Consider the following 26532-nt stretch of genomic DNA (forward strand, 5'->3'; position numbering starts at 1 on the left):
ATGCTGCATAATATATTTAATTCAATGCGTATTCTAATTTTTAATTAGAGTATCATTATATTTGGTATAGCTAATGTTCCTTCTTAAATTTTTTTCATAAGAATTTAATATATTGAAAATAAGAATATACAAAATATTAACAAAAATAGCTGTTAAGACTATAAAAGTAGCTAATATATTTTTAATTCAGTTGAAATTGAAGACTGTAATATATAACAAATCACTTCTTCTAAAAAATATATTTCTCTTATAGGTGAATTGATTTTTTTTGGGATATTTATTCACAGCTTTCTGTAATAAAAAAGAAAGTTGTAAAAAATCCAGAGCTAATAGTGATAATGATATCAGACTGAAAAAAAACTCACTCGAATAGGCAATTCTAGTAAAACTTTAAAGCTAATAAAATATATGTGTATGTTAGCACGTGTGTATATACATATATTTATTTATGAACATAATTTAAAAATATTGATAACAAAAAAGTACAGCAATGACTTTTTATAGAATACCCGAGAAATATAATTTCTTTACATTTATTTTCTCAAGAAGTATAAAATATAGGAATAGATGCTTGAAAAAAATATAATTTGACACTCCAAAATGGTTTATGCTATAGAAAAATACATTAGTAGAATGTTTTTGCATTTACTTAAAAATAAATGAGTATTTTTCTATAACATATGTGCTTCAAGAGATATCTCAAAAGTGTATAATAATATGCTATTTTTATTTAGAATCAAAAACTAGTAAGATTACAGTATCTTAAAAATCATTTGTTATTTTGGGCAGTCTGTAATACTTTTTTTTTAATATTTCTGAAAAGACCCCTCACCTAATTAATTTATTTATATTTACTTAGCTAATATTGCTTATTGTTTATACACTAAAAAATAATCAGAATATACATACAAAACATAATACAAACATAAACAGAATACAAAAAAGACTTAATATTATAATTTATTTCTTAATGGATTATTTTTGTACAAATTCACACCTTCGTACATTTTTGCTCTGAGTTGTATTTAAATAAATAAACATTTTGCCAAAGATTGAATATATTTATTAATTAAACAATATATTTATTATGCATAATATTGTTCTGTTTCTCTAAAAAAGTCAAAAACCAAAGTAATATATTATATATGTATTTTTTACTGTATTTTCCATACACTTCTTTTTTAAGCTACTTACAAAAACATACATAGGTGTGTTATAAATATGGGTATTTAAATGTCTAATATTGAAACATTCATAATACAATATTTAAAGACACAACAGAATTCTGAGCCTAAAAAAGAAAGTCTATTAAGTTATTTTTTAATCGTTCATGATATCTTAATATCATAATAGGTTCGTATGGAATATAAAAAAAACCCATGTGTATATGAATTATATTACTTCTATATATAATTGTTCATGTATATAATTATAGATACTATTGGAGTGAAATAATATTTTTTTTATTTTATTTTACTATATAGTTTATTATTATTACATTTGTAATATAATACGTATGGTAGCGTGAAAAGCACATATTATTACATCACATTAACTGGAGCTGTTAAGAAGTAATCCAGAAGCGTTCAGTGTCGCCGCGGAATACAAAAAATGTATCATTGGGATTATATCAATTTGTCGGTTATTTGGCTCCATTACCTTTTACGGCCGTTGATTTTTTTTGTAAGGTGAACCTCAAATTTTATTTCCTCCGTTCGATTTAAAACCGCAACCACAAAAGAAGTTACCGGAGCATCCGCGAGGGAACCGTCGCTGGTTACATACATTTTTTTCTACAAAACTTCCAACGAGGCACATAAAAAGGTCCTTCCCTTGATCGGCAGCGATTTTTGCTCTTGGGCGATAATCCTGTATTGTGAGTCTGTTCAATGGATTACATGGTACATACAGGGAATCTCAAGTGGAAACTGTCGTTTAGAGTTGCGACATCAAACAACATACGGATTTGATTGTGTTTTCGCCGGTAGAAAGTTCACACGATTTTATAATAGATACTATGGGTTCGATGTATAGTGTTGAACTGTGAAGATCAATTGATATTTAATTTTTGACTAAAAACAGTTTAAATGAATAAATGTCTATAAGAGTACTCAATAGGACGCGTTATTCGCGTAACACTCAAACTGGCGTATATATTTGATGTACTTATTTTTTTATACGGTGGATCTTTTTATTACATCTATAATCAGTCATATTGTTACATTTTTAATTTATGAAAATATCATCGGCTATTTATTTCCAAGATCTAGTGACTTTTTATTAAAAATAATCTTGATAGTCTTCCGCAAAAACTTTTTTCTACCTTTCATTTTAAATTATATAACCACAATTTCTCTACATTTTTCCTGTATTATTACATTTATGATACATATTTAAAATCTATATTACAAATGAAAAGTCTTTCAATTAAAACTTACGTCCTACCTCATATTTAAAAAGTAAATGCTATTGTTTAAATATATTTCAGTTTAACTGAATGAATTCGTAACAACGTGTGCCATAAATAGATAATGCACTAAGATGAAATAAAAAAAATACAAATACTCTTTATAATACATATAAATAAATTCCAGATAATGTTATGTCCTTACATTATTCCTAAAGGTAATTTATTGAGATATTCTAGAGATAACTCTGAAGTAATCTTTTAACAGTCAAATTGGCATGCAGACGAAGAAACATTTTAATTTGCCTCTCCATGCACCAATTATGCTTGCTTGAGCTGTGTCAAAACCGCCTCCATGGACAAAATATATATTTTCATCACGCTATTATAATGGTTGCCTGTTAAACGACGTCGTCGTTTTTTTCTTTCATATTCATTTCGTAATCGTAAACTCGGCGCATACATTTCATTCTGACTCCTGTATTACTCAACCATAAGTACGGCGCTCATGCCAGAAACCGGTTTTACTTTATTACAATTTTTTCCCCGTGACCATAGGCCAGAAGTTGAAACCCTCATTCATAAGACCGAGTCATAGTCTATTTTCGACGGGACGCGAGAAAACCAATTTCACGTGATTACTTTTAGTCATTCATCAAAAAGTGTATCATTGAATTATTATTGTTATAATATATTGCAGATATAATGACAAAATTAAATTTAATGATGTCATTCTTAGTCAATTGCGATTTTTTGTAACAATCTGGTATTTTAAATAATGATAGTAACTATTCGAAATATCTTATTAACGATAATATAACTAGTTTGTAGCAAAAACGTTCTCTATTGTTCGTATTCGCTATAAAATTTAACAAAAAAATTATGACAGGTCGAAATTTTATAGTACTTGTACCTGTTAATAAGTCAACTATATTATGATCAATTCCAAATTTAAAAAAATGTATAAACTATGTTGAACAATTTTATTATTATAAATATATATATTTTTTTATCTTTAACCCTTACTTAATAAATAATAATTAATATATACATATAGGTTTCTTTTAATTTTTTTAATTTTTACCTTCAAAATGTATTTTATATTATAATATATTTGATTAGAATAAATTGAATCTTATAAATAATAAATAAATTCTTAATGCGTTAAATACAATATCACGAATAAATAAATTAAAATTATTTGTACTTGATTAAGTTTGTGTTATTTTTCAAATCACTGCTAATTTAAGTTAATGTTATATTTATTTTTGATTAAAGTATAAAAATATATTGATAATAAATATATATTTAAAATTTCTGTCTAATATGGAATATAGTCTAATATATATGTAAATAAAAATAAATTACTCTTACAACTGCAATTTATAGAGTAAGAATGTCACTTGTACGAGTCATATAAAAATATATTGTAAATCTCTTCCTTTAAAAAGTGAAAATGTTTGTTACCAAAAAAGATAATTTTCTATATAACATTTATTTAAAAAATGTTATATATTGTTTACATTAATAATCATTTTTATTAGTAATAATACTTGAAATAATTACGTGAAGAGTTCCAGTGATTTTGAACACGAATTAGATCAAATACAAATTTTTATACTGATTATAAATATATTATAATTTAAATTATATCTGCGACATAGTTTCTAGTTATTGATTTTAAATTAGTATATTATATAAAAATACTGCCTTTATATGTATATACTTATATTGAAATATATTGATATAAATATATTTTTAATTTCAACCATAAACAATTGCAAAAATAAACAAGCTTCAACCACAATTACACGCTATTAACCATATCAAACTCATTATAAATATGTATATATACCTGTACCAAAACCAATAACGAGCGTTTCACAATTGGACCCAGCTACGAAAATTGCGCAAAAGGCATGCGAATTACAAGTAAAATATGCACACAATACTTTTATTAGATCGTTTAAATATTATAACCAAGGTCCTTGCATCTACTTGTAATCGATCGAGCTCTAGTTTAAAACTCGGTTATATATCCGAGAACAATTTTTGACCCGGACGCGTGCACAAAAAGCCCGACTCGGTACAGATTCAGGTTCGATTTCGTCAAGTCATGCGGTTTTGTTGCACCCAGTACTTTAGATATTGGAACCTGTTTTTTTATTTTTATATTTAATCATTTTTTTATGTTCTTAGACGCATTATCCGTCCGGACGCTTGTTTGGGGTCCTTTGACGCGTAAAATGCCATCTTGTTTGTAAACTGAGATTGAGTTAGGATCAGACTTTAATTATAATATAATTTATATGTTAATTTTATACAGCCTGTATTAAATTTCGTTAAATAATTATTTATTGGAGATACACAAGCTTATATTTATGATTTTTAATAACTAAATTTATATAAAAATGTAGGAAAAATATCAAACAAATAATATATATTAAAAAATAATATGATATAAATGATTCTCAAATGTTTACAAATGAAATGTAATATTGACAGATTTTAAGGATCATAATTCCATGATTATGAATTGAAAAAACCCAGTATCTTTATATATTGTACGCTAATTTTTGCTATAAAAATATTATAAGCATATCATTGCTCTTATTTTAATTAGTTAACTTCACTTTTGAGAGACCAAATACCTAAGATTACATTTACATTATTATAAAAATATCACTTGTCTAAAATAGTAAGTAATCCTTAAAACCGGTACAAATAAATTTGACAATTATATTGTCACTAAAGTATAAAAGTGTACATGATGAAAAGCTTGTAAAAATAACTTTTGCAACCAAATAAATGTAAACATTCTTACTGTTTATTTTTTTTTGTTTTATTTTATAGAATATTATTTACATTATTTCTTTAAAATTATTAAAATAAATCTTAAAGTATTGTCTTTTTTGTAAAATCGACAATAATCTTAGGCTCATTAATAAAAAACCAATTATGAAAGTTTATGATTGTATAAAAATAATTTATTTTAATATTTGATAAGAAAAATATACGTATAATTGGAATAAAAACACAATTCAATTATCATGTAGTCTCAGATACACGTGTTTTTATTTGTTTAATCTGCAAAGACAAAACTTAAAGCCACGTATTCTATTAATTTTCATTTATATCTACTTACACTTTTCCCAGCAGCCAAAAGGACAATGTAATGTCTAGATATTTTACCCAAAAAGCTATTAGTTCAAATATGTTTCTAAACTATTAAGAAAAATAATAATATTATCGTCTGTACGCAGTAGGATAAATTAGTAGTGTAAGTCGATTGTTGATAAACACAATTCTCTTTTTTATTTTTATTTATGTCCATTTATACTTATTCTAGTAGTAAGAAAGATAACACAGTGTCCAAATTTTGATATTTTGCCCTAAAAGTTAATAATTTAAATACATTGAGCAATTACATTAAACAATTGAGCAAAATACTAATATTATTATCTGTAACCTGTCTGATAAATGAATTTCAAAAGTTGACGATTAATAAATTCTTCTTAGTAGATGTATACTTTTTCAATAGCCAAAATAGACAGTTTAATATTTTGCCCTGGAAGTCATTAGTTAAAATACATTAGTCATTAGTTTCCTACGTTGAAGCAAAATAATAAAAAAAAAAATCTATAAACTGTATGATAAATTAGTAGTGTAAGTCGATGACTAACTAACACACCTGGATTTAAATCCCATATGAAATCCAATGTTTTTCAATTCATATTGTGTCTAAAAGATCTGTTTTAGTGATTATTATCCGTCGGTCAACACATATTAGATTTTCCCAGATTTTCGTAGTCTTACTGATGAATATTGTAAAGGTTTATTAAAATCGTGTATATATGTTCTCACCTTTAATTTAGTGCATTAAAAAAGTTTGATTAAAATCATTATTTTTTTTAAAACAAACAAAACTTTTTTCTTTTAAAATATATATTTAAAATACCAATAAAGTAAAAAAACAATATTTTTATAAAAATAAGTAAATAATAAAAATGTATTTTTTGTAAATTTATTGTGAATTCACAATTAATTATAAAATATTTATGAAGCTAATATGTGTATTTCCATACGATAGATCATTCGTTTATATTTTTTATCAGCATAACCAAAATTTTCACCTTAGGCGCATTGACTACCGTGCTATAAAATTATCTATAGTCAGCTTTATAGTACGTCTATAACAGGCGGTTGCTACCGTAAAATTATGTCGGTGAACAGGTAGGTAGAGATCTATCAGCCATTTTGACACGGTGAAACTTCTTATTAGAATAAGCCCAGATTACATTTACAGGCGTCGGCCCACTTTGTTATTTATTTTGCCATTGTGTTGAACTTGAACGCGTTTTTTGCGTCATATTATATAGATTAAAAATCATTGAAAGTACTTTTATATTATGTTGAAACTCTACATTGAATTGTGGCAGTATAAAGCAAATAACATAATCGCAGCAATGACAATTCACTAATCCACACAAAAAAACATATAATTGAACGGTTTTCCTTCATTTTTTATGCTTCTCCAAAATAATTGTTTATAAACAAAGCGTGTTAGGTGTATATTTTCACTTTTTCACGGTTTTTTTATTCGTCATCAACACAATGCATCATTGGCGTGTAATGTCCGTTTAGATTCGTAATCCGTTTCATCAAAAAATCGTGATCACGCCAAAGTTTGTATTTGGTCAAAACCATCACGACTCTTTGTTAAATCGTCACAGTACAAAGTATGATATACATATATACACTATACATAGTATAAAAACATAAAATAGTCAGCTACTGAATTATTTTATTACCGAGCATAAAACTCCGCGGGGGCTATTAGTGGTTTGCTCTGGACCATTTCTAGACCGCAACATTTCTGATCAAGTGCACCGGTATCTAGATTTCGATTATATTGCATCAATTCTTTGTGTGCTGACTGTGTGTGTATACATATGTATAATTGGGTTCAAATTTGACCGACATATTCGGTAATAATTAACTCGCGCAATATTTAATAACTGTTTTTTGTGTCGGTTCAATTGAAGAGAATTTATTTTTATTTTACAGACAGCCGCCTGTGACTTAATGAGTATCGTTATTAATCGGAAAAGCAATCATGGTTCTGTTGGTATAAAAAAAATGAGATGCCCTTCTTTGATTTAAATGAAAGTGTTCATATTACAAGTATGTCTAATATTTCTGCTAATGTCAAAGATTTGTTTGCTGTAATATATTACAAAACAAATAGTATTTGATAATTACAACCAAATAAAAGTAATATAGTAGCAACTAAAAATAGTTTACCTAAATAATTCAGAAAAAAACGCGTTGCCATACAAAAAAATAGTACAGAATAACTTTTGTAAGCAAAAAATAAAGGTCACAATTGCAATATCACTCGTTCACTCATATTTTGATTAATGATTGCTACTAATTATATGCATTATAAACTATACCAATAAAATGTTTTTTTTTTAATATGTAGTTTTATATTAAATATATTTTTTACGTATACTTACACATTTACATATTATTTCATATCTATTGCAAATGTATATTTTAAAATAAATATAATAAAAAACTGCAGATTACATACTCAAGTAAGTAATTAAATTTGATTATATAAATCCACTAAAACTTGGCTGATCTGATTTTCAATAACGTTACATAATGTACATTTCTTTTATATACCTAAAAATATTAAGTAGCGAAATTATAAGGTAATTCCTTATTAGAACCAATTGCATTTTTAAATACTTAAGTTGCTCGAGAAAAAAATAGTTATTCGAGTGTGTTTTTTCTATTTTTGGTTTGTAAAGCAACGAATGACTTGATCCAAATTACTAATAAACTTGTTTTAAAAATGTTATGATCATCATGTAGGTTATTGAATTCGCATTTGTGCAATTAATGGTACAAACTTTTACTTATTTAGTTGGCTTAGATAGAAAAACTATCTTAGAAAATTGTTAAGATTTAAAAAGAAAAACTTTATAAATGTAACAAATGGTTTTAGACTATTTATAAAATTATTTACTAGTTCGTTGTCTATTTAATAGGCAATGCTCTTTCGTTGGAACAATATATTATATATCACAAGCTTGTCTAAACATGTTCTAGATGGTTTTTGTATATATATATTTTTAATAAATATATTATATTCTCTATGAACTGTATTAGCTCATTATTAGAGAACCTATAATATCTAATATGTACAACCTAGCTCAATTTGAATTGATGAGGTTCGGAAAATCTAGGAAAGTCTAATCTGTAATGATTGATCGGAAAAATAATTATAATAAAATCACACTGGAAAAAATTTAGAAATAATAAGGTCCATATGGGATTTGAGCCCAGGTCTTTCAGGTCAATAGTCAGCGACTTATACTACTATTTATATACAATTAAGATTATTTTTGCTCTCTTGTAAAATTTCTTTTTTTGCCACATAATATTTTTTAAATAAAATTTTCAATTACAAATTTCATATTTATATCAGCTATCGTTAAAGTGTGTACACAAATTTTATGTAGATTATTTATTTAGTTATAATTAATTTTTAAATAAACTGGTTAACAGATTTAAAATTCCTTGTTTAAAATGGCGTCTTTCTTTTCCTTTTATATTTTTTTTAATGAAAAGCGTCAATTTCACAGCTAAAGTTTAACTTTGAGACGCGAAGAAAAAATCATGTAGTACCACGATAAATCGATTTTTGGTACACAATGCGGCCACGGATAATATTTTACGAGCCGGTGACTCACGCCTTTTGAACGGCTCGTTACGCGGAAAATTCACGACAAATTCAAATTGAAATTAATGATTCGATAATATGACTTCACCTGCGCATACGCCTCGGTCTTTCAATGGGCCAATGAGTCGTTCTCACGGCGGACACAGTTACGGTCGATACGATGATTTGACCAAGACAATGACGAGCTTTGTTTGCGAGAAAACATTGAGGAAAAATACGAATATGCGTGCGATATTCTTTATTTCATATATAATTTTGAGTACCGAGGAAAAACGACATTTGTTTAAAAAAATATTAAAACATCTTATTTTTCCTCCTCTTTGGTGCTACAGCCTTCCACATTAAAGTGTCCTAGAATAGCCTTCTATTTTATATGGAATTGGATTTACTTACATTTTATTATATTTACTTCTTGCATTTGATTTATATTTTTCTGACTTACTCATCTGTTTCATTAAACTGCAGTTTACATTTTATTTTATCGCATCATCAAAATTATTTTATGTTTATTTTTTTATCATGATGCTTCACCTTAAAACGTCTAATTATTAACTGTAGACTTTGTTGGTGTTTATGCTTTCGTTTGAATCAAAAATTTTATAAAGATTTTATACAGATCAGAAGGTAGATTACGTATGTTTAAGCGCTAAGTTATAAATTAAGTTTACTAGAAAACGGATAGTAGTGCTGTGGTTTTATATTTTGATAGTATTAAGTGTAAATTGCCTAAATACGTAATTGTTTAATACATATACAAAAGTGACTATAAACTATGTAGCTTATCTTAACAATTAAATAAATAAATAGCTAAATGTTTTAGATTTATTTGCTTCTTTTCACAGGCAATTTTTTTATCAATTTATTCATATATACTTTATTTTCTAATTGATCCGCTAACAAAAGGTTGAATCATTTTATGAATTTTGCCTTGATACCTACAGTGACAATTAAGTTTGTAGCTTCATAATGCTATCCTTTTATTCTTAGATATTTGATGTGATGCGAAATGGCAGTGTTACCCTATTTTTAGTTATTCAATTAACATGGATTTTTATAAATAGATTAAAACTATGTTTAATATAAATTATACATAATTAATTCTTATACTTGAAAAATAGTATAAGAAGTAATATTAGTAATGATATTTTTCAGTAACTATTCAAACACACAAAAATTTTTTTTCGATTAAATATTAATACAGTATTACTTGTTCATTGTACAAGATTAGTTTCTGATATGTTTTTGGTGTTTCATTTTTTTTATAGATTATAGATTCTGAATAGAATTTATTGAATTTATATCAATCAGTCTTTAAAATAATTTTATTGTTAATGTTATTAGCTCATTGTAGCACGTATCATCTTATAAGTATTATTTTAGTAATTTTGCAGTGGTGCTTTCAGTGACAATGCAACAAAGCTTTTTAGTACTAATATGCTATTTTTAATATGTGATGTGATGCAAAAAGGCAGTATTTAGTAGTTTTACCTAAAAATAGAGTTATTCAATTTATATTTGAGGCCATAGAATAAAGATTCTATACGGAGAATAATCTAATATAACTTTTTGTAGAAATATAATAAGATTGAAAATTGTTGGAAAAATCTACTCTGAAATGATTGATTAAAACTATGTCAAATAATAATTATACTTAATAATTTCGTTCTTATACTTATACCACTTAGAAATTAGAAAAAGCGAAAGTAAATGTTAGGCGATAGTTTGTGTTGGCGTTGAAATGTTGGTAAGTGAAAATTCCAAATCCTCTGTAGTACCAACATAAACATTCATCGATGTATGATTTTTATGTCTTATGACTCAATCTTTTAATGATAATAAATATCTATTCCTACCTCTCTTTAATAATAATAATAAAAAATACGTTTATCCTATTTTTCTTTATATCATCACCGATTGTATCGCAAGTATTAATTTTCGCGTCCTTTTTTATATATACAGCGTATGAAGGCGAAAATTTTCCTCGCCTCCGTTTTCCCCTAGGTTCTATTAGCCGGCAAGGAAACGGAAGAGGAAGAAATAATCAGCGGGCCATTTCAACTGACCGCCCCCAGAGCCCAACATTTTATATTTTATTAGATTACCAATCCACCGCCTCGGGCGTTTGAGTGTTTTCTTTGTGAATCCTCCGCGTTATTTTCATGACGCTTTTCTAGGGGCGAAAAAATATTATTACTAATGCGAGAAGAAATAAAATGTTCTTTAGGTCATTTCACACATCTAAATATGTTTATATAGCGCTTATTCAGCGAATTAGTATCACATTATTTTTATTAAAAAATCTCTAATAATAATTTATATTTTATTTATAATATATAATGATAATATTTAACATAAAATGTAATAACTTATATTTATTTTCTTCTTGAGATTGATATTTATGAATAATAGTATTTTACAACAATATTTAGAGCTATAAAATAAAATATTAAATTAAACTATTATAAAATCGTAGACAAAGTAAAATTTTTGATGTTTCAAAATAACACCATAGTTAAGAAAATATAGTTTACTTCAATGGCTAGTTTTTTGTGAGCTTTTATACTTTTTATCGTCTTTTTTATATATTTTTTACGATTAACTGTGACTGAGATTAAACTTATAAATTACAATTTAAACTACAAAGGTACAATATGCGATGTATATATTATTTATATTATTTTTGTTTTAATGTATTTTTTTATTTATACGACTTGAGATACTGTATTTTAATTTTTGCTTTTGAATAAAATCGTTTAGGCAAAAAACTACAATGGCTCAAAATATTAATAATAGATTTTATATTAGCTTAGAACTTTACATATAAAGCAACTTACTAAACATTTGTGGCAAAGATGTAATCACAGTAAAAGAATGCATATAGCTACGTATCAAAAGTAACCGTAAAAACAAGAAATCTTAACATGCAAGTAACATATACTATATATTATAAATCATTACAATAAGAAAAACGAAGATTTGTATCAGATCTTTTCTTCCTTTAATTTTTTCTAGAACGCTTTCAAATCTTAAATTCAATAAAACAATATGTATTGTATTAATATTATTGTATTTTTATATAATCAATATTATTAATTTCTTTCAAATCAACCATAAAATTGAAATAAAAAATATTTTTTATTATTAAAAAAATGGACGGTACATATAATAATATGTACCGCCTAAGTAATAAAATATAAAAAAATGAATATAATTAAAAAATAAATAAATAATATTTATTTATATAGTATATATTATATATGACCTAAAAAAAGAGACTAGAGCTAAAGACCAATATAACAGTTAAAAATAGCTGACTGTTATCATGCAGATAAATTGAGTTATTATACCTTTGTGACAAAGAATAAGTGCTAAACTATTGTTCAATATAATTTAATATAATACATGTTTTTGAAGAGCTTACATACTTATCACATTGCTTAGAATATATAAGTATGAAAAATACTAACATGTATTAAATATTTTAATTGATTTAAAATTTCTGCAAGATTATTAAAAAAATATTCAGTTCAGATTACTAAATTGAATACGACTAATAAAAAAATTAAATTATTATTAATATTTTAATGTTACCTTATAAAATGTATTGTTATATTTTTATATAGATAGATATACCCACGTGACGAGAAAATCCGTTACCTACCCCACACGCACACCCTTCAGGGTTAGGGCGTGTCTCATTTTCAGCACTTTGGATGCGACCCAGCCACGAGCTAACGTCCAGATTTCAATATAAACATCGCTTCCCCGACCTCCTCCTCTACGTGCCCAAATCCCAACTTGTTTCTGTTTATTCTTCTAAATGTTATCACAGTGATATATTGTAACGGCGGACATCATATTTTCACCAATAACCTCATACATCAAACATTTTTTTCCATTAACACTACATTTTGATTGATTATATTTTTTAATATTATATTATTTCGTATTTATATTATATATATATATATATATATATAGTATACACTAGGCAATACTGATTGAAACGTCCCCTTGGGAAATGGAAGGGGATGATATTCCCGAATAAGGTGAATTTGGACATCATCCCTTAACGCATATTCGGCAGAGAGAAAAAACTATTTTTCCATGTCATTTAAGATCTAATCCGCTTTTTATCTGCTTTGTATCACAAAGAGGCGATGATTACATAAATGACCTTGCAACTATTTTATAAATACATAAAATGGCACTGATTGAGCGCAGTTTCCGATAATTGGAAAGTGTTAGTGGGGGCATTTTGCCTCCCTTAAATTTGGTCAGAAAAATGCATCATGAATCTTAGTTAAATAGAAATATTTAAAAAAGCTGCAATGGCGATTTGATTCTAAACAATAAATTTTTGGGTTTTCCCTCAAAAATAAAACAGTATCGAATCTATCTCGAATTTTTTTTAAATATGTCAATTCAATGAAGTCATATTATAATACGTGTTTACCGTGACGGCACGATTTTATTGCTTTTGACGTGGATTTTTTTACTTCTGAGAAGGTATAAATGTTTTTTGCGCTCTCTTATTGGTCAAAATTCAGTTTATATGCTCCTCGTTAAATTTATAATATTATTATAAAAGTCGTAGTGTGAACGCTAGCTTACCAAGCGTGCCCACTACTGAGGCGACGGCACAATTTTATTGCTTTTGACGTGAATTTTTGACTTCTGAGAAGTGATAACTGTTTTTTGCGCTCTACTATTAGTTAAAATTCGATTTAGGTATGCTTCATTTATTTATCACGTATTGTAAGTCGTAATATTGTTATAAAAAGTTTTCTTAGAATTTTTGCCATGGATTCTAAACATGTCAAAAGTAACGTTAAAATACTCATATATATATAAAGTAAATTTAGAGTTAATAACATGCCAATATAATAATTATAAAAAGTTACAATACATTATTTTAATACATTTATAGAAAAATAATGCATTTATATTTAATTTTTAAATATATTATCTGCTTAAATTAAGTAGTATAAAATATATATTAATACTTTGGAACAACGGCAAAAAATCTACACCGCTCCTTCTGTTTTTTATCTTATGAAGACCAGTCTAACAACTTCTGTGTGGTATATATACATAACATAATATACATTGCAACACATCCCCTTTCAATAGTTGCTTGGTCAAAGACAAACGATATTTATTGATACCTCATTAGCAATCAGCTACGTTAGATATTTCGGACCTTGGGTCTGGTTTGGTCAGTTGAAAGAATTGTGAAGAATAGGGGAATCAATTCTAAATAAGATCAATCGAGAAGGGCGTTTTAATATTGCCTTCAAAAGAAATATTTGTTAACATATATATAGATCAATAATACTCATATATAGCCAAATATGTCGCACTAAATTAACTCATTACTATTCGACCGTTGTTGTGTGCGGAATATGAATTTTTCTTTCATACCTATAGCCCGGGGCAAACTATCCCCCGAAGGGCAGGGACAGGTCACGTGTTCGGTCATTGATTATTGCAAGTAAACGTTTATTAGAGGGGTTGGACATAATACATATACTGTTCATTACGCACACATATATAGATACAAGTGCACTAATCACGAACGGTCATGAGGCGTCTAATCAGAATGCACCCCATTGTGGACCTGTCATTTGGCTGTCATATATTAATTATACCATATTTAGTCGAAATTAAACAGGAAACCGGTTATGATTGGATTAACTGGAATCGAAATTCTTTATATGGCGAATAAAATTGGTTCAATTGCTACTATGGTGTAACATCCCACATGTGAGTAAAACAACTAACCCTCGACCGTTTCGAATTCCGCTGGGAACTGACACCTTTGCCAAACTTTTTATCACTCCTTCTCTTATTTTCCCTCGTCATTTTTTCTGCCACCGCTGCAAAATACGCTGAGTTGCTCTCAACATAAAGTTCGTCTAGGGATGCCTACCACATGAATTTAATAATCGGAGAAATATATTAATTAAAAGTTAATCTCTGCTGTTCTAATCACATATTATATTTATTTGTATTTTAATCTATATAAAATAAATACTCTAATATTTTTAGATTTCTATGATTATATGTACATTATTGTTTAACTTTGTCTACTATTCGCATCATTGATTTTATTATGAAAAACGATGTTCTTTGTGGGATTACTTAATATATCTTATTATATACAGCAAAAAATCACTTTTAAATATTTATTTTAATTTAAATATAATTTATTTCTAAAGATATAACTTTCTTTCGCCTATCGGACATTTTTAATTTTTTTATATGTTGATGCAAAATATTCCAATAGCCCCCCTTTTCACACCGTCTGTATTTTGATGTTTTTCATACTGCATTGATGTTAATAAATAATAGTCAGAAATAGCAAGGTCTGGAAGATACAGTAGATGAGATAAAACCTTCCAGCCAAATTCCTTGATTTTATTGAGTCAATTTCGCCTCATTAGAGACGCGTATCGTGTTGTAAAACTATTCGACTTCTCTTGACAGATTCTGACCTATTTTATTTTTATTTCCTTGTGAAAACGATCCAACTGATCACAATATAAGTTTGCTGTTATTGTCTGGCCAGATTTAAGAGTTTCATAATGTAAATACCTTTGCTATTTCTCATCTCCGATTATTAAATAATCGAGAAAAGGTGACCAGCTTCAAAATCCAGAAGCTCTTGAGATATGTGGATATGGGCCGACTTTTTTCTTTGCTCAAATTATGTGGATCCAATACACTTTGTCTCCAAGCCTTCTCAATCTTCTTAAGGTGTCTATATTATTGAAGTCGACTGATTTAGTTTCTCGATCAGCTGATTTGTGTAAGATTTGCTTCCATTTTCACAGCCAGGACATTATCTGGTCTCCCACATCCAGGATTGTTATTGATATTGTAATTTCCCGTTCGATTTTTTTAAACCATCTTTACCACATATGTTTTTAGTGGTCGTAGTTGGCATTTTTTAGCATATTCATATAACATACTATTTCATTTAAATTGTACACTTAGGAAAAATTCTGCCATCATAAATTTTAGGAGACAATTTTATTTTTAAATATCTGAATATGCAGTCCAGATGAGCACCAACAAATATTTAAATACGTACTCAATTTTTTTTATTTTGGGACTTCTATGTACGTAATCCTTTATATGCTATGTACATTTAAATTTATTCATTTGCCATTTTTTTTATTTAGCTACTATGCATGTATTTAGGTGTTTATCCACATATGTATATCCTTTGAATGTTTATTGCACTGCTATCTCTAATAAGTTTTTGAGATTTGATGCGCCGTTTAAGTGCTTGCATTTTATATTTTTTTATTAGCCGCTAAAGAGTTTTGTTTTATGATTTTCTTTGAATATTGGCACTTAGTTCAAATTAAATAGCATCGGTGTCCCTACGCAATTGTATTTTACTCTTCGTAAATATCCGTACCATAAATTTGTATAAAACCCCTCTTTAATAAATCTAAATTTATTCTTTGCAAATTGTCTAATCAAACATTTTTAAAGAAATATAAGCAGTATTCGCGGTGAGCAATAAATGTAAATGAAGTGCGTCATTTCGGGTTTAAACTTTAAAGGCGATACTAAAAGTGTTAAAAAAGGTCCAGAACCCTCCTCCTGTGGGAATTTGAAATTCACACCATCATAGTGGCCCCTTGAATATTCTTAAAGCGTTGTAGGAAGAAAAAGCTCTCGTTAAATCACCCCACAGGACAAGGTGAAGGTGTATATTTTTCAATTCAATCTATGTACAGGTGTAGCAAGTGCCACTTGAAGTAAAATTTGATTTATTCCCTAAAAAATAGATACTAATACATGATTTTGTGTAATAGTTCTTCAATATATGACAAACATTCACTGTACATTTTTCGAAACTGTAGATGCATATATATACATAATATTTCAACTATAAAACACAACATTATAGTTTCATGTACATGGAGAACTTTTTGCTCGGAATACCCAACTCCATCGGCACATTCGTCTCCCATCCATGTTTTATTACATAAAGCTCTTTGGCGTGGTACGTAGGTATGTATCCGAATTCGGACCCGATAGTGGTGCTTAAGTTTTCGCCACGTAGGTATTCGTCCGGTGGTAATTGAACACGCACCGGCGCCTCCCTCGTCGTTATTGTCCGAGTCCCTCAGGGCAGGGTGTGGGGCGTCTCGGGTTCGATTCCCAGGTGAGTTAAATTCTGCTGCGACGCTTGATGGCCTCCCGGAGCAGCTCCGTCATAAAAGTGCTGCCACCGACACGACATACCCTTAGGTGACGTGACACAGGGCCAGGCTACTTAGACGAAATGTGCGTCAATTCACTATATACATATATGTGTGTGGTCACTATATAAATAAATAGAATATTTTTATTACCCAATAAAAATTGTACCTCATTATATATTTGGCGAATGATTCTCATCTGTTCCTATCACACTTAAAGTTATACCCGCTTTAGTTTATTGAGTCAGTTACAACTAGCCATTCTCATTTCTTTATGATTTTCATTTCTCGACAAATGATAATTCTAATTTTCGGTAACACTCCAAAAATTTTGATATTTAAAAAATATATGTTATATATAGTATGTGATTATAATAATACAATATATTTTTGTAGATATCTGTATATTCTTGATAGATAGAGAATTGGATAATCGTTTAAAAGGAGCAACTGTATTAGGATCATGATTTGTTATAATAGACTGGAATAATCGAAGGACCAGAACGGATCGTTCTACTTAAATTGATTACAGAGCGACGAGTGAAAGAAATCTTGAGCCCCTGTATTTATAGCCAAATTGTAGAAAAAATTGTGAATAAAAGCTGCATTTTACTATTTCATATTTAAATGAGAATTAAGCTCGCCGACAGGTGAATTTGATGACGTAGCTGTGTGATAAGTACCATTCAGTCTGAAAATTCCCACGTAGAGCTGTTTTTAACTGATTATTAATCTAGTTTTTAGATCACCAAATTTGATTATTAATCTAGTTCTTAGATCACAAAAAAAGGCTGATTAGAATAGTTGACAAATATTTTTCCATTCAAATATTTTCGATCTCTATTGAAAGCTTCCAAGAAAGCGTGCATATTTTGTAACATCTGGCACGGACCCATCAGTTCTTATGCAATAGTATAAACAATTCAGTAGCTGTAAAACATTTTAAAATATTCATACAAATTAAATTTTCAAAAAATAATAATTCTTGAAAAATTAGAATTTCGATTTTTTTTAAAAAGTCTCGAGAAATAATTCTCAGAAAAAAACACTAGACGTATCAACAGTCAAGGTATTCGATAAAATATAGTTTAATAGGAACTTTGATCTTTACTATAATTTAATATATTTAAAAATTCTTTTGGCTTTTCCTACGATATTTTAAAATTATTAGGAAACGGTTATTATAACCAATATACCTAATATAAATATTATTATTCTTTTTATTTTTTTGAAGTTAAGAAAACAACGACTTTTAAATATTTGTTGAAAAATGTTATTCTGATATATAAAATTATCTTTATCACGAAAAAAACTTAAAATTATAGGTTTTGTTTTGATAGATTGTAAACCATTTAAAATAAAAATCATACAGAAATATTATAAAATTTTAAAATAAAAGGTCAACTTAAGTATAATATATCTATATTTTACCTTACAACATTTATTTCAAAGATTTTTTTATGTACCATTATATTTTAATTAAAAATTATTTGACTTGACATTTCAATTTTTCATGTATTAACAAAATTCATAACTATTGTATATGGACTTGTAGATGTACAAGCGTTTACAAGTTTTCTTTTTATAATTTAAGATAAATATGCATATGCGCTACTTATTTCTCAAAAAATGAGATTTTTTCATAAATTTCTCTATAATTCTCGAGAAATTTAGGCATATAAAAATATATGAAATATACAATATATATTATATTATTTCAGTATATATCTTATTATATAATTATTTTTTACTGATTAAATTTACAACAATTTTATGTCTATATTAAAGATAATATTTAACATATAAAAATAATCTTTCATTAAAATATACGAGTAGATATTTATGATTTGTATATTTTATTTGAGATGATATAAATATACTGTCTAAAGTATTTATTGCATATTTAATCAACAGTTACTTCTTATTTTGTGACTTCTTATTTTGACTTGTATCATTTACTCTCGAGCGAATTTTTGCAAAAGATATATTATTGTATTATTATCATTTTTAAGTCATTGATCCCTGTATTTATATTTTTTGTAGAACGTCAAATGTGCAAGAAAATATTATCAAAGGGAAACAGTTTTAGGATTTATATTTATTTAAACAAAACTGCATTTTTTGATAATGCCTATTTGAAAGCTTTTAACATTTATATTGGAGCAATCTTAGAATTAATTTGCAATTAAAATTAGTTTATTTATCCTAGCTTTGAATATTTCTTTTCTGAATATCTCCATATATATTTTTGTTTTTTTATTTTTAATAAATAATCGAACATGTAATAAATTACCAATCGAAGCATTTTCCTCACTGACCATATGTAAACGTGGGTCTTGTGTACCGTTATGTGGGGGGTGTCTTCTCGGAACGCATTTACTCTAATCATCTAAACGACTTTTTCTCCACCCCCTTTTTGCTACCCTTGCGCATTGCAAAGAACGAGAGATGCTTTTTTATGACACACCTGGTTTTACTGCTTTTCCTTTCAGGTCGTCCGACTTGGTTTCATCTCGTCCTAGACATGATACTATCGGCAGCTAATTTATTAATAAAAAAAATTGTTAAATAACTATAAATATACTGGAGTATATTCGTATTGTACCGCAGTAAACATATAATGTAAATATTTGCGTTTAGTCCGGCTACTGTAAATTGTTATACGGGTTCTGAATAAGGGGTTAGTGGGTTGTGGAAAAACAGTCCCGAGGGTGAGATAAAATAAGGAATTGCCCTTATCTTGACGCTTTTTTAACAACGACACAATGCTGCCGGCTAAATTTATTGTTTCCGTTTTTAAATTAAATTATTTTTAACTCCTTGTATTACACAGAAGTAGTGAATGTTTTATACATATTTATTGAGTTGCTAAGATATTGTTAATTTTGTAAATTTAATTTGTAAGTCAAGCTTATTATTTTTTTTTAAAAACAGTTAAATTTAATATTAATTATCTTTAAAAATGTAAAATTTAATAAATGCTTAAAGAACAGAATAATACAATACAATATACAAATAAATATAATGTCAAAATATATTATCCAATTTTAGTTAATGATGTGTCAAAGAGAAAAACTGACGATAATCTGACATTTTAATTAGTATTTTACACGGGAATTTAAATTTATATCCAAATAGTTTTTTGCACCCATAATATGTGTTTATTATCTGTTGAAAAATAATTGGTAAAAAGATGTTTGACTTTCAATGTCGCTTACAGCTATTGATTATTATCTAAGCCACGTAATATGAAGGAACTAAAAGCAATAATAATATCTGGTATTGGATATAAACCTTTGTATAACTGTAACATTAATGAACAAAGTTTTTATCAGATACATAGCAAACAAATATTTATAAATAAAATAAAAATTGCCAGTTGAGATAAATATTACTTCTATAGCTAGGTTTTTGGCTCGTCCTATATTTTATCAACAGTATTGTACTGTGAATCTCGTGTTAAACTTTAAAGGATTTATTCGCTCCAATATGTTTTGTCGAAGCTAAAAGTACTTCGTTTTATGACTTTGCTGAGTAAGGTGTCTAGAGCAATTTGATTTGTCACTGTTTTATGGCAGATCGCGTATGGTGTGGCGATGGAATCGTAAATTTATCTAGTTAATGCTATTCAACATATTTTTGTGATGCATCTTTTTATAATTTAGCTTTAATACTTTTATTTTTGCATGATATATTTATTATATTAATATATAAATATACATATATACTCTATACATTTAAATTATACAATTAATACGCCTTATTTGTAATGAGAATTTTGTAACTTCCTGATGACTAACGGACAAAACAATGGATTCGTTCACCAGGAAGCGCTCCCTTATAAAGATTATTACGAAACAATTACCGTTATTTATATATTTTATATATATATACCATATAAAGTAATTCATTATATTAATTTTGTTCGTTTATTTTTTATGTTCACAGTATTCTCGAGTTGCGGAAGGAGAAGTCTCGAGATGCGGCGCGGTCCAGAAGAGGGAAGGAGAATTATGAGTTTTATGAGTTAGCTAAAATGTTGCCTTTACCGGCGGCTATAACCTCACAATTGGATAAAGCCTCAATCATAAGGCTGACAATCAGTTATTTAAAACTTAGGGATTTTTCTGGTCACGGCGATCCGCCTTGGAGTCGAGACAACCCGCCTTCAAGCAAAACTTTAAAAGGTAAACTGTTTATTTAATTTATTATGTATAGAATGTGGGGATTCCAGATATAGTGAAGTGAACAGATTTTGTTATCCTTGGGGGAGTACAAAACCATTGTTCAAATATGTACACAAACGATGACAGCAGACTTCAAATCTAATTTCTGAACCTTTCTTTTAACCGCATGTGTGTTTTATCTTGAGTCGTTCTATTGTATTGACGAATTGTTCGTAATTCGGTTAGGTTTGAAGGGAAAAAATGTGGAAATAAATAATTTACATTTGTTAGAGACATGGTGGAAGGAAAGCTCGGCGGGGTGGAATTATAAGCCAACAAAGCAGCCACAAAGCTCCCATTAGGGTGTCATGATCGAATTAAACGCCCCCACGCTCTTGGATTAGGGATACACATATATATAATATATGGGGTTACCATACTTCATGGTTTGACTAAAATAGTATTATTATTACTTAGAAAATTTTCATCGAAATGATTGTTCATTCAAAAAGGTATTTATTCATTTAATATTGGCAAATTAATTGAAAAATATTATATAATACACAAAAATATTGAAAATATAATTTAAAATAAATCACATTGCAATTAAAAATGTAAAACACTGACTTTTGAAATGTATTCAACCGATTATTAAATGAGAATAATATTGTTGTATTTTATAAAAAGAGATTTACGTGATGAAATATTAAAATAATTTAACCAATTAAATGTTGATAAGCTTAAAATCATTGATTAGATACATATTTCATGCTTTTATTGTATTATATATACAAATATATGTTAAATATCTAGAATTATCTGCTAAATTGAAGATATTAAATTAAATTTAGTCCATCGTGACCTAACAGGTTACCCCAATGTGTCACGATGTAAAACAAATAAACAATATATTGTATTATTATTATAAAAATAATCCCACCGAGATCGCGGGAATCATCTGATGGTAACCAGGATTAAGAAAATGATACAGGTTTCCGACAAAAAAGGGTAGATAATTAATGGAAGTCCATCTCTATAGAGAATTTAAATTATTCTATAGAGAGAAGAAGCCCGCAACAGACCGAATGCACTTAAACAATTTTAAATCATCTGCGTACAGAAAAAAATTTGAATCTGCTACTGCTGAATTTATATAATTAATAAATACCGCGAAGAGCAGAGGTCCCAGGTAGGACCATTGAGGAACCCCTGAAGGGGAAAAAAGTATTATATAATAATCGCACAAAACTGTGGAATATATAATACAAACTAAAAATAATAATAAAAAAATTAAATTACAATATTAGATTAAATTAAAATATATTTAAAATTCCAATAAAATTATAAATAAGTATAATATATATCACATAATTTTTTTACAAAAATGTGTTTTACAAAAATACAATTTATTTTATTTTTTATATATTATTAATAAATTATTCGTAAAAGAAACATAATTTTCTATTTAAAATTCTTAGTGTACCAATAAAAGCCTACATAGTAGATTTTATGACTTATATAATATTCCATATTATTTATATTTAATTAATACTAGTAGTTATTTTTTTAATAAAATAGTAAACTAAAATTATTCTTGAAGTATTCCTAATTTTTTTGTTGATATTAAAGTGTTGTTATACTATTTTTATAAATTAAGTTATTTGTATAAAATGTACACCCTACGATAAAGTTAAAGAGACCGTTAAATGTTATAGGCTTTAATTAATTATTAGTATTAGTATCATTTTATTTACACATTCCGTACATTGCTTTATGAAATTTCTACATTATAAATTGCTTCATCACCACCCCTTCGCTGGTGGCTCTATCAAATAAACACTAACTCTGCCAAAATCGGACTCTGCATACAAAATAGACAAATTAATTCACCGACAATGCCCTCCAGGGCCCCCGCCGTAAGCACTAATCAAACTAACTAACAATCACGCTAACGATACCTTTACAGAGCTTGTTAAATCCATCCCCCGACCCCCTTATATTAAATTAGTAACTGTGCATATTTAAATTGTACGACAATGCGAGCCATTTTTACGGGCTAGCTCATCCGCGCGGGGGTATTATACAACACTTAATCCGATTTGCAAGCCCCAAATTAGTTTACATTTATAATACACTTGAGGAATTAAAAGTGAATCGATTTTAATATATTGTAACGTTTTATACAATAATAATATAGCTTATGCAATGGAGTAAGTATGCAGTCTCGAGTTGAGGAGTTGCTTCCCCATTGCTTTAACTCGACTTGTCATGTTCACATTTGAATCTGTAATGCCTCCTCCACTCTGCGAGCAAGATCTGATTATCTCTATAAACATGTCATGAAAGTAAAACATTCGCATCCACCCCGCATAGCAGCGCTTCTCAAATTTCAACCGCTTCCGAGAAACGTGCGGACGGTGGTCCCTTCCAACTGAAAGCCTTATCGCCACTTTGAATCAATATTTACAAATAAATACATAAGATCATGCAAACCATAATATAGTACCAATAAAACACGCGTTAGTGAAATTTCTATATATGAAATATCATATATTTGCTGGATGTATAATACATTAGGAAGTATTTATTTTGTTAAAAATTAAACACTCAATGCAGTAAACTTTTGAAACAGAATACTACTTTACACTAGTGCCAAGTATAATAGTATTCTGTAAAAGTCAAAGTATATTCTTAACAACGGGTTTTGGCTTAATATTTCTTAAAATATAAATTAAATAACAATTCGCTTATTAAGGTTTACTAAATGATTTTCTTAAAGATGCTTATGTTTATTTGTACTAACCTAATATAAAATAAGCTGTGCGAAGTCTCTGAATTTTATTTTTATTTTTTTACCAATACAGACTATTTTACATATTTATTATTTGCACATACCACATACATACATAGTGGTGTACACAATTTGCTAGTTTGAAAATCAGCATCCGCTTTACGCGACGTTCCCACACCCACGCGATTTTCTTGCTGGGGAATTTACAGAAAAATTATCTCAAAGCCAAAGAAACAAGATGTAGCCTGAATACCAAATAGGACTAGCGAGGATATAAAATACCCAAATATACGATTTGTCAACAATTCAGCGGGGAACATCCAGTGCAGATTGCTTACCTTTATGTCGCATGCACCGACTTGAACTGACTTGAAATTTCAGATTATACAAATCCATTCACACGACTTAGATAGTATATTATTGCACCGTATAAACACATACCTAGTAGTATGGAATAATTTATTGTTGAAGTTAAATGTCTTCCGATACATTCAGATAAACGCCTCGTATCTATGCGTATAATACTCACACGTATGATTTATGATTATACCTCCTTATATGAGGAGCGACATTATAAGAAAACAATTAACGATGGCATGTGTCCATATGTGTAGTTAACGAGTCGCAGCTTTCATTCCGTAATGAATTCTTCAAACTTCACATCAAATATTCTACGTCTAATTAAGGCATACCATCGTTCAAGTACGGCGAATGCTTTCGGTCTGTTGGGTAAAATTAACTATCATTAAATCGAGTAACTATCGCATCGGAAGCCTGTATCGCTTTAGCATTGTTTGCTTTTTATGAAACGACACGACGAACATGATTATGTCGGGATGTGACTGTGAAAAGAAAATGTTGAGATTTAAGTAAAAAATAAACGTGTATAGTAAAATACTAAAAAATAATCAACACTTGCAACACAACTGTAAATATATTTTTTAATTAAATTATTATTAAAATGATAACTCTGTAAAACATAAATTTAAGTCTATTCTGCTAAATATGGATTAATTTGTATTATAGTACAATTGTATCTTCAATTTGTGTGCTTCTCCAACAGCAACACAATTTCCGCAGATCTCGATATACTGTCACTAACCTAATGTTTTTTTCTAACTTTGTTTCGAGATCATTGGACTCTGCTGTACAAGTGGACGTTATGTACACAGATTTTAAAAAGGTGTTTGATAAATTCAATCACGATTTACTTACGAAAAAATTATCTAATTTTAGGTTTTCTGAAGGTCGAAGCTTCTCAAATTAATTGACCGATAGTTATCAATTAGTCTAGCACAAAAACCTATTTTTAAAACTATCAGAGACCTCTATCGGAGTACCGCATGGATCAAACCTGGATCCGTTGCTACTCTATTATTCATTAATCACATAGAAACAGTAATCAATCGATTATTTTTTTTATTTTATGTAGACGACTTAATTTTTTTTTTAAAAAAAAGTCTATTTTGGATTTTCTCGATCTGCAGAAGGTTCTCAATACTTTATGAAAGTGGGCTTTCGCTAATCGATTGCCTTTTAGTGTCAAGAAATGTCAAACAATTTAATTGTCAAGGCTCTCGCTGCCGGTAGAATACTTTTACAATATCTGAGGATATATTCTAGTCAGGCCTTTCTATATTTTATTTTCATATAATAAAAAAAATATTTATTTATACAATTAATATATGTATGGGTGGATTAAAAAAAATATTTATTAAATAAATTAAATATTTTCAAAATACTTGAAAAAATAGTAAGCCATAATCACACCATAGCTTTAATGTTGAACAACCAATCTAATACATAATTATTATTAACAATATATCAGCATAAAATTAATATTATGCTATTGAGGTCTGTGATTTTACTAAATAAAAATAACTGAAAATATATTTATATTATAAAAAAATTAAAATAATCTTTCACATTTTATGAAATTTACCTGATAGTTGTATCACGGGTTGGAAAGTATTTGTTTAATATTCAATCGCACCTAACATAAATATATTGTATAGCACAACTTTAGTAATGTACAATTATGACAACTTAATTTAATGCGATCTATAAAAATTATAATTATTATACATTGTACAACAATTTTGCATGGTTTTGGCATTAATTTACACGCTGATTTTAGCTGTAGTTTTTTTCTATAAGTATCGTTTTTATAAAATCAATTCTATTATGAAAAA

At 27.9% G+C, this 26532-nt stretch overlaps 1 protein-coding gene across 4 annotated transcripts in view; it reads left to right on the forward strand.

Annotated features, from left to right (window-relative positions):
* Positions 1-26532, forward strand: part of trh (PAS domain-containing protein trachealess) — a 221874-nt gene that overhangs the window by 150562 nt on the left and 44780 nt on the right. For all 4 annotated transcript variants that reach the window (XM_088191700.1, XM_088191701.1, XM_088191702.1 and 1 more), the window contains one exon: positions 21332-21570. In XM_088191700.1, the coding sequence (XP_088047826.1) occupies positions 21332-21570 (239 nt within the window). The remainder of the gene's footprint in view (positions 1-21331; positions 21571-26532) is intronic.

The sequence above is a fragment of the Plectrocnemia conspersa genome, unplaced genomic scaffold, assembly GCF_051122295.1.
Source record: "Plectrocnemia conspersa isolate PC_06_02 unplaced genomic scaffold, ASM5112229v1 ptg000009l, whole genome shotgun sequence".
Taxonomy (NCBI): Eukaryota; Metazoa; Arthropoda; class Insecta; order Trichoptera; family Polycentropodidae; genus Plectrocnemia; species Plectrocnemia conspersa.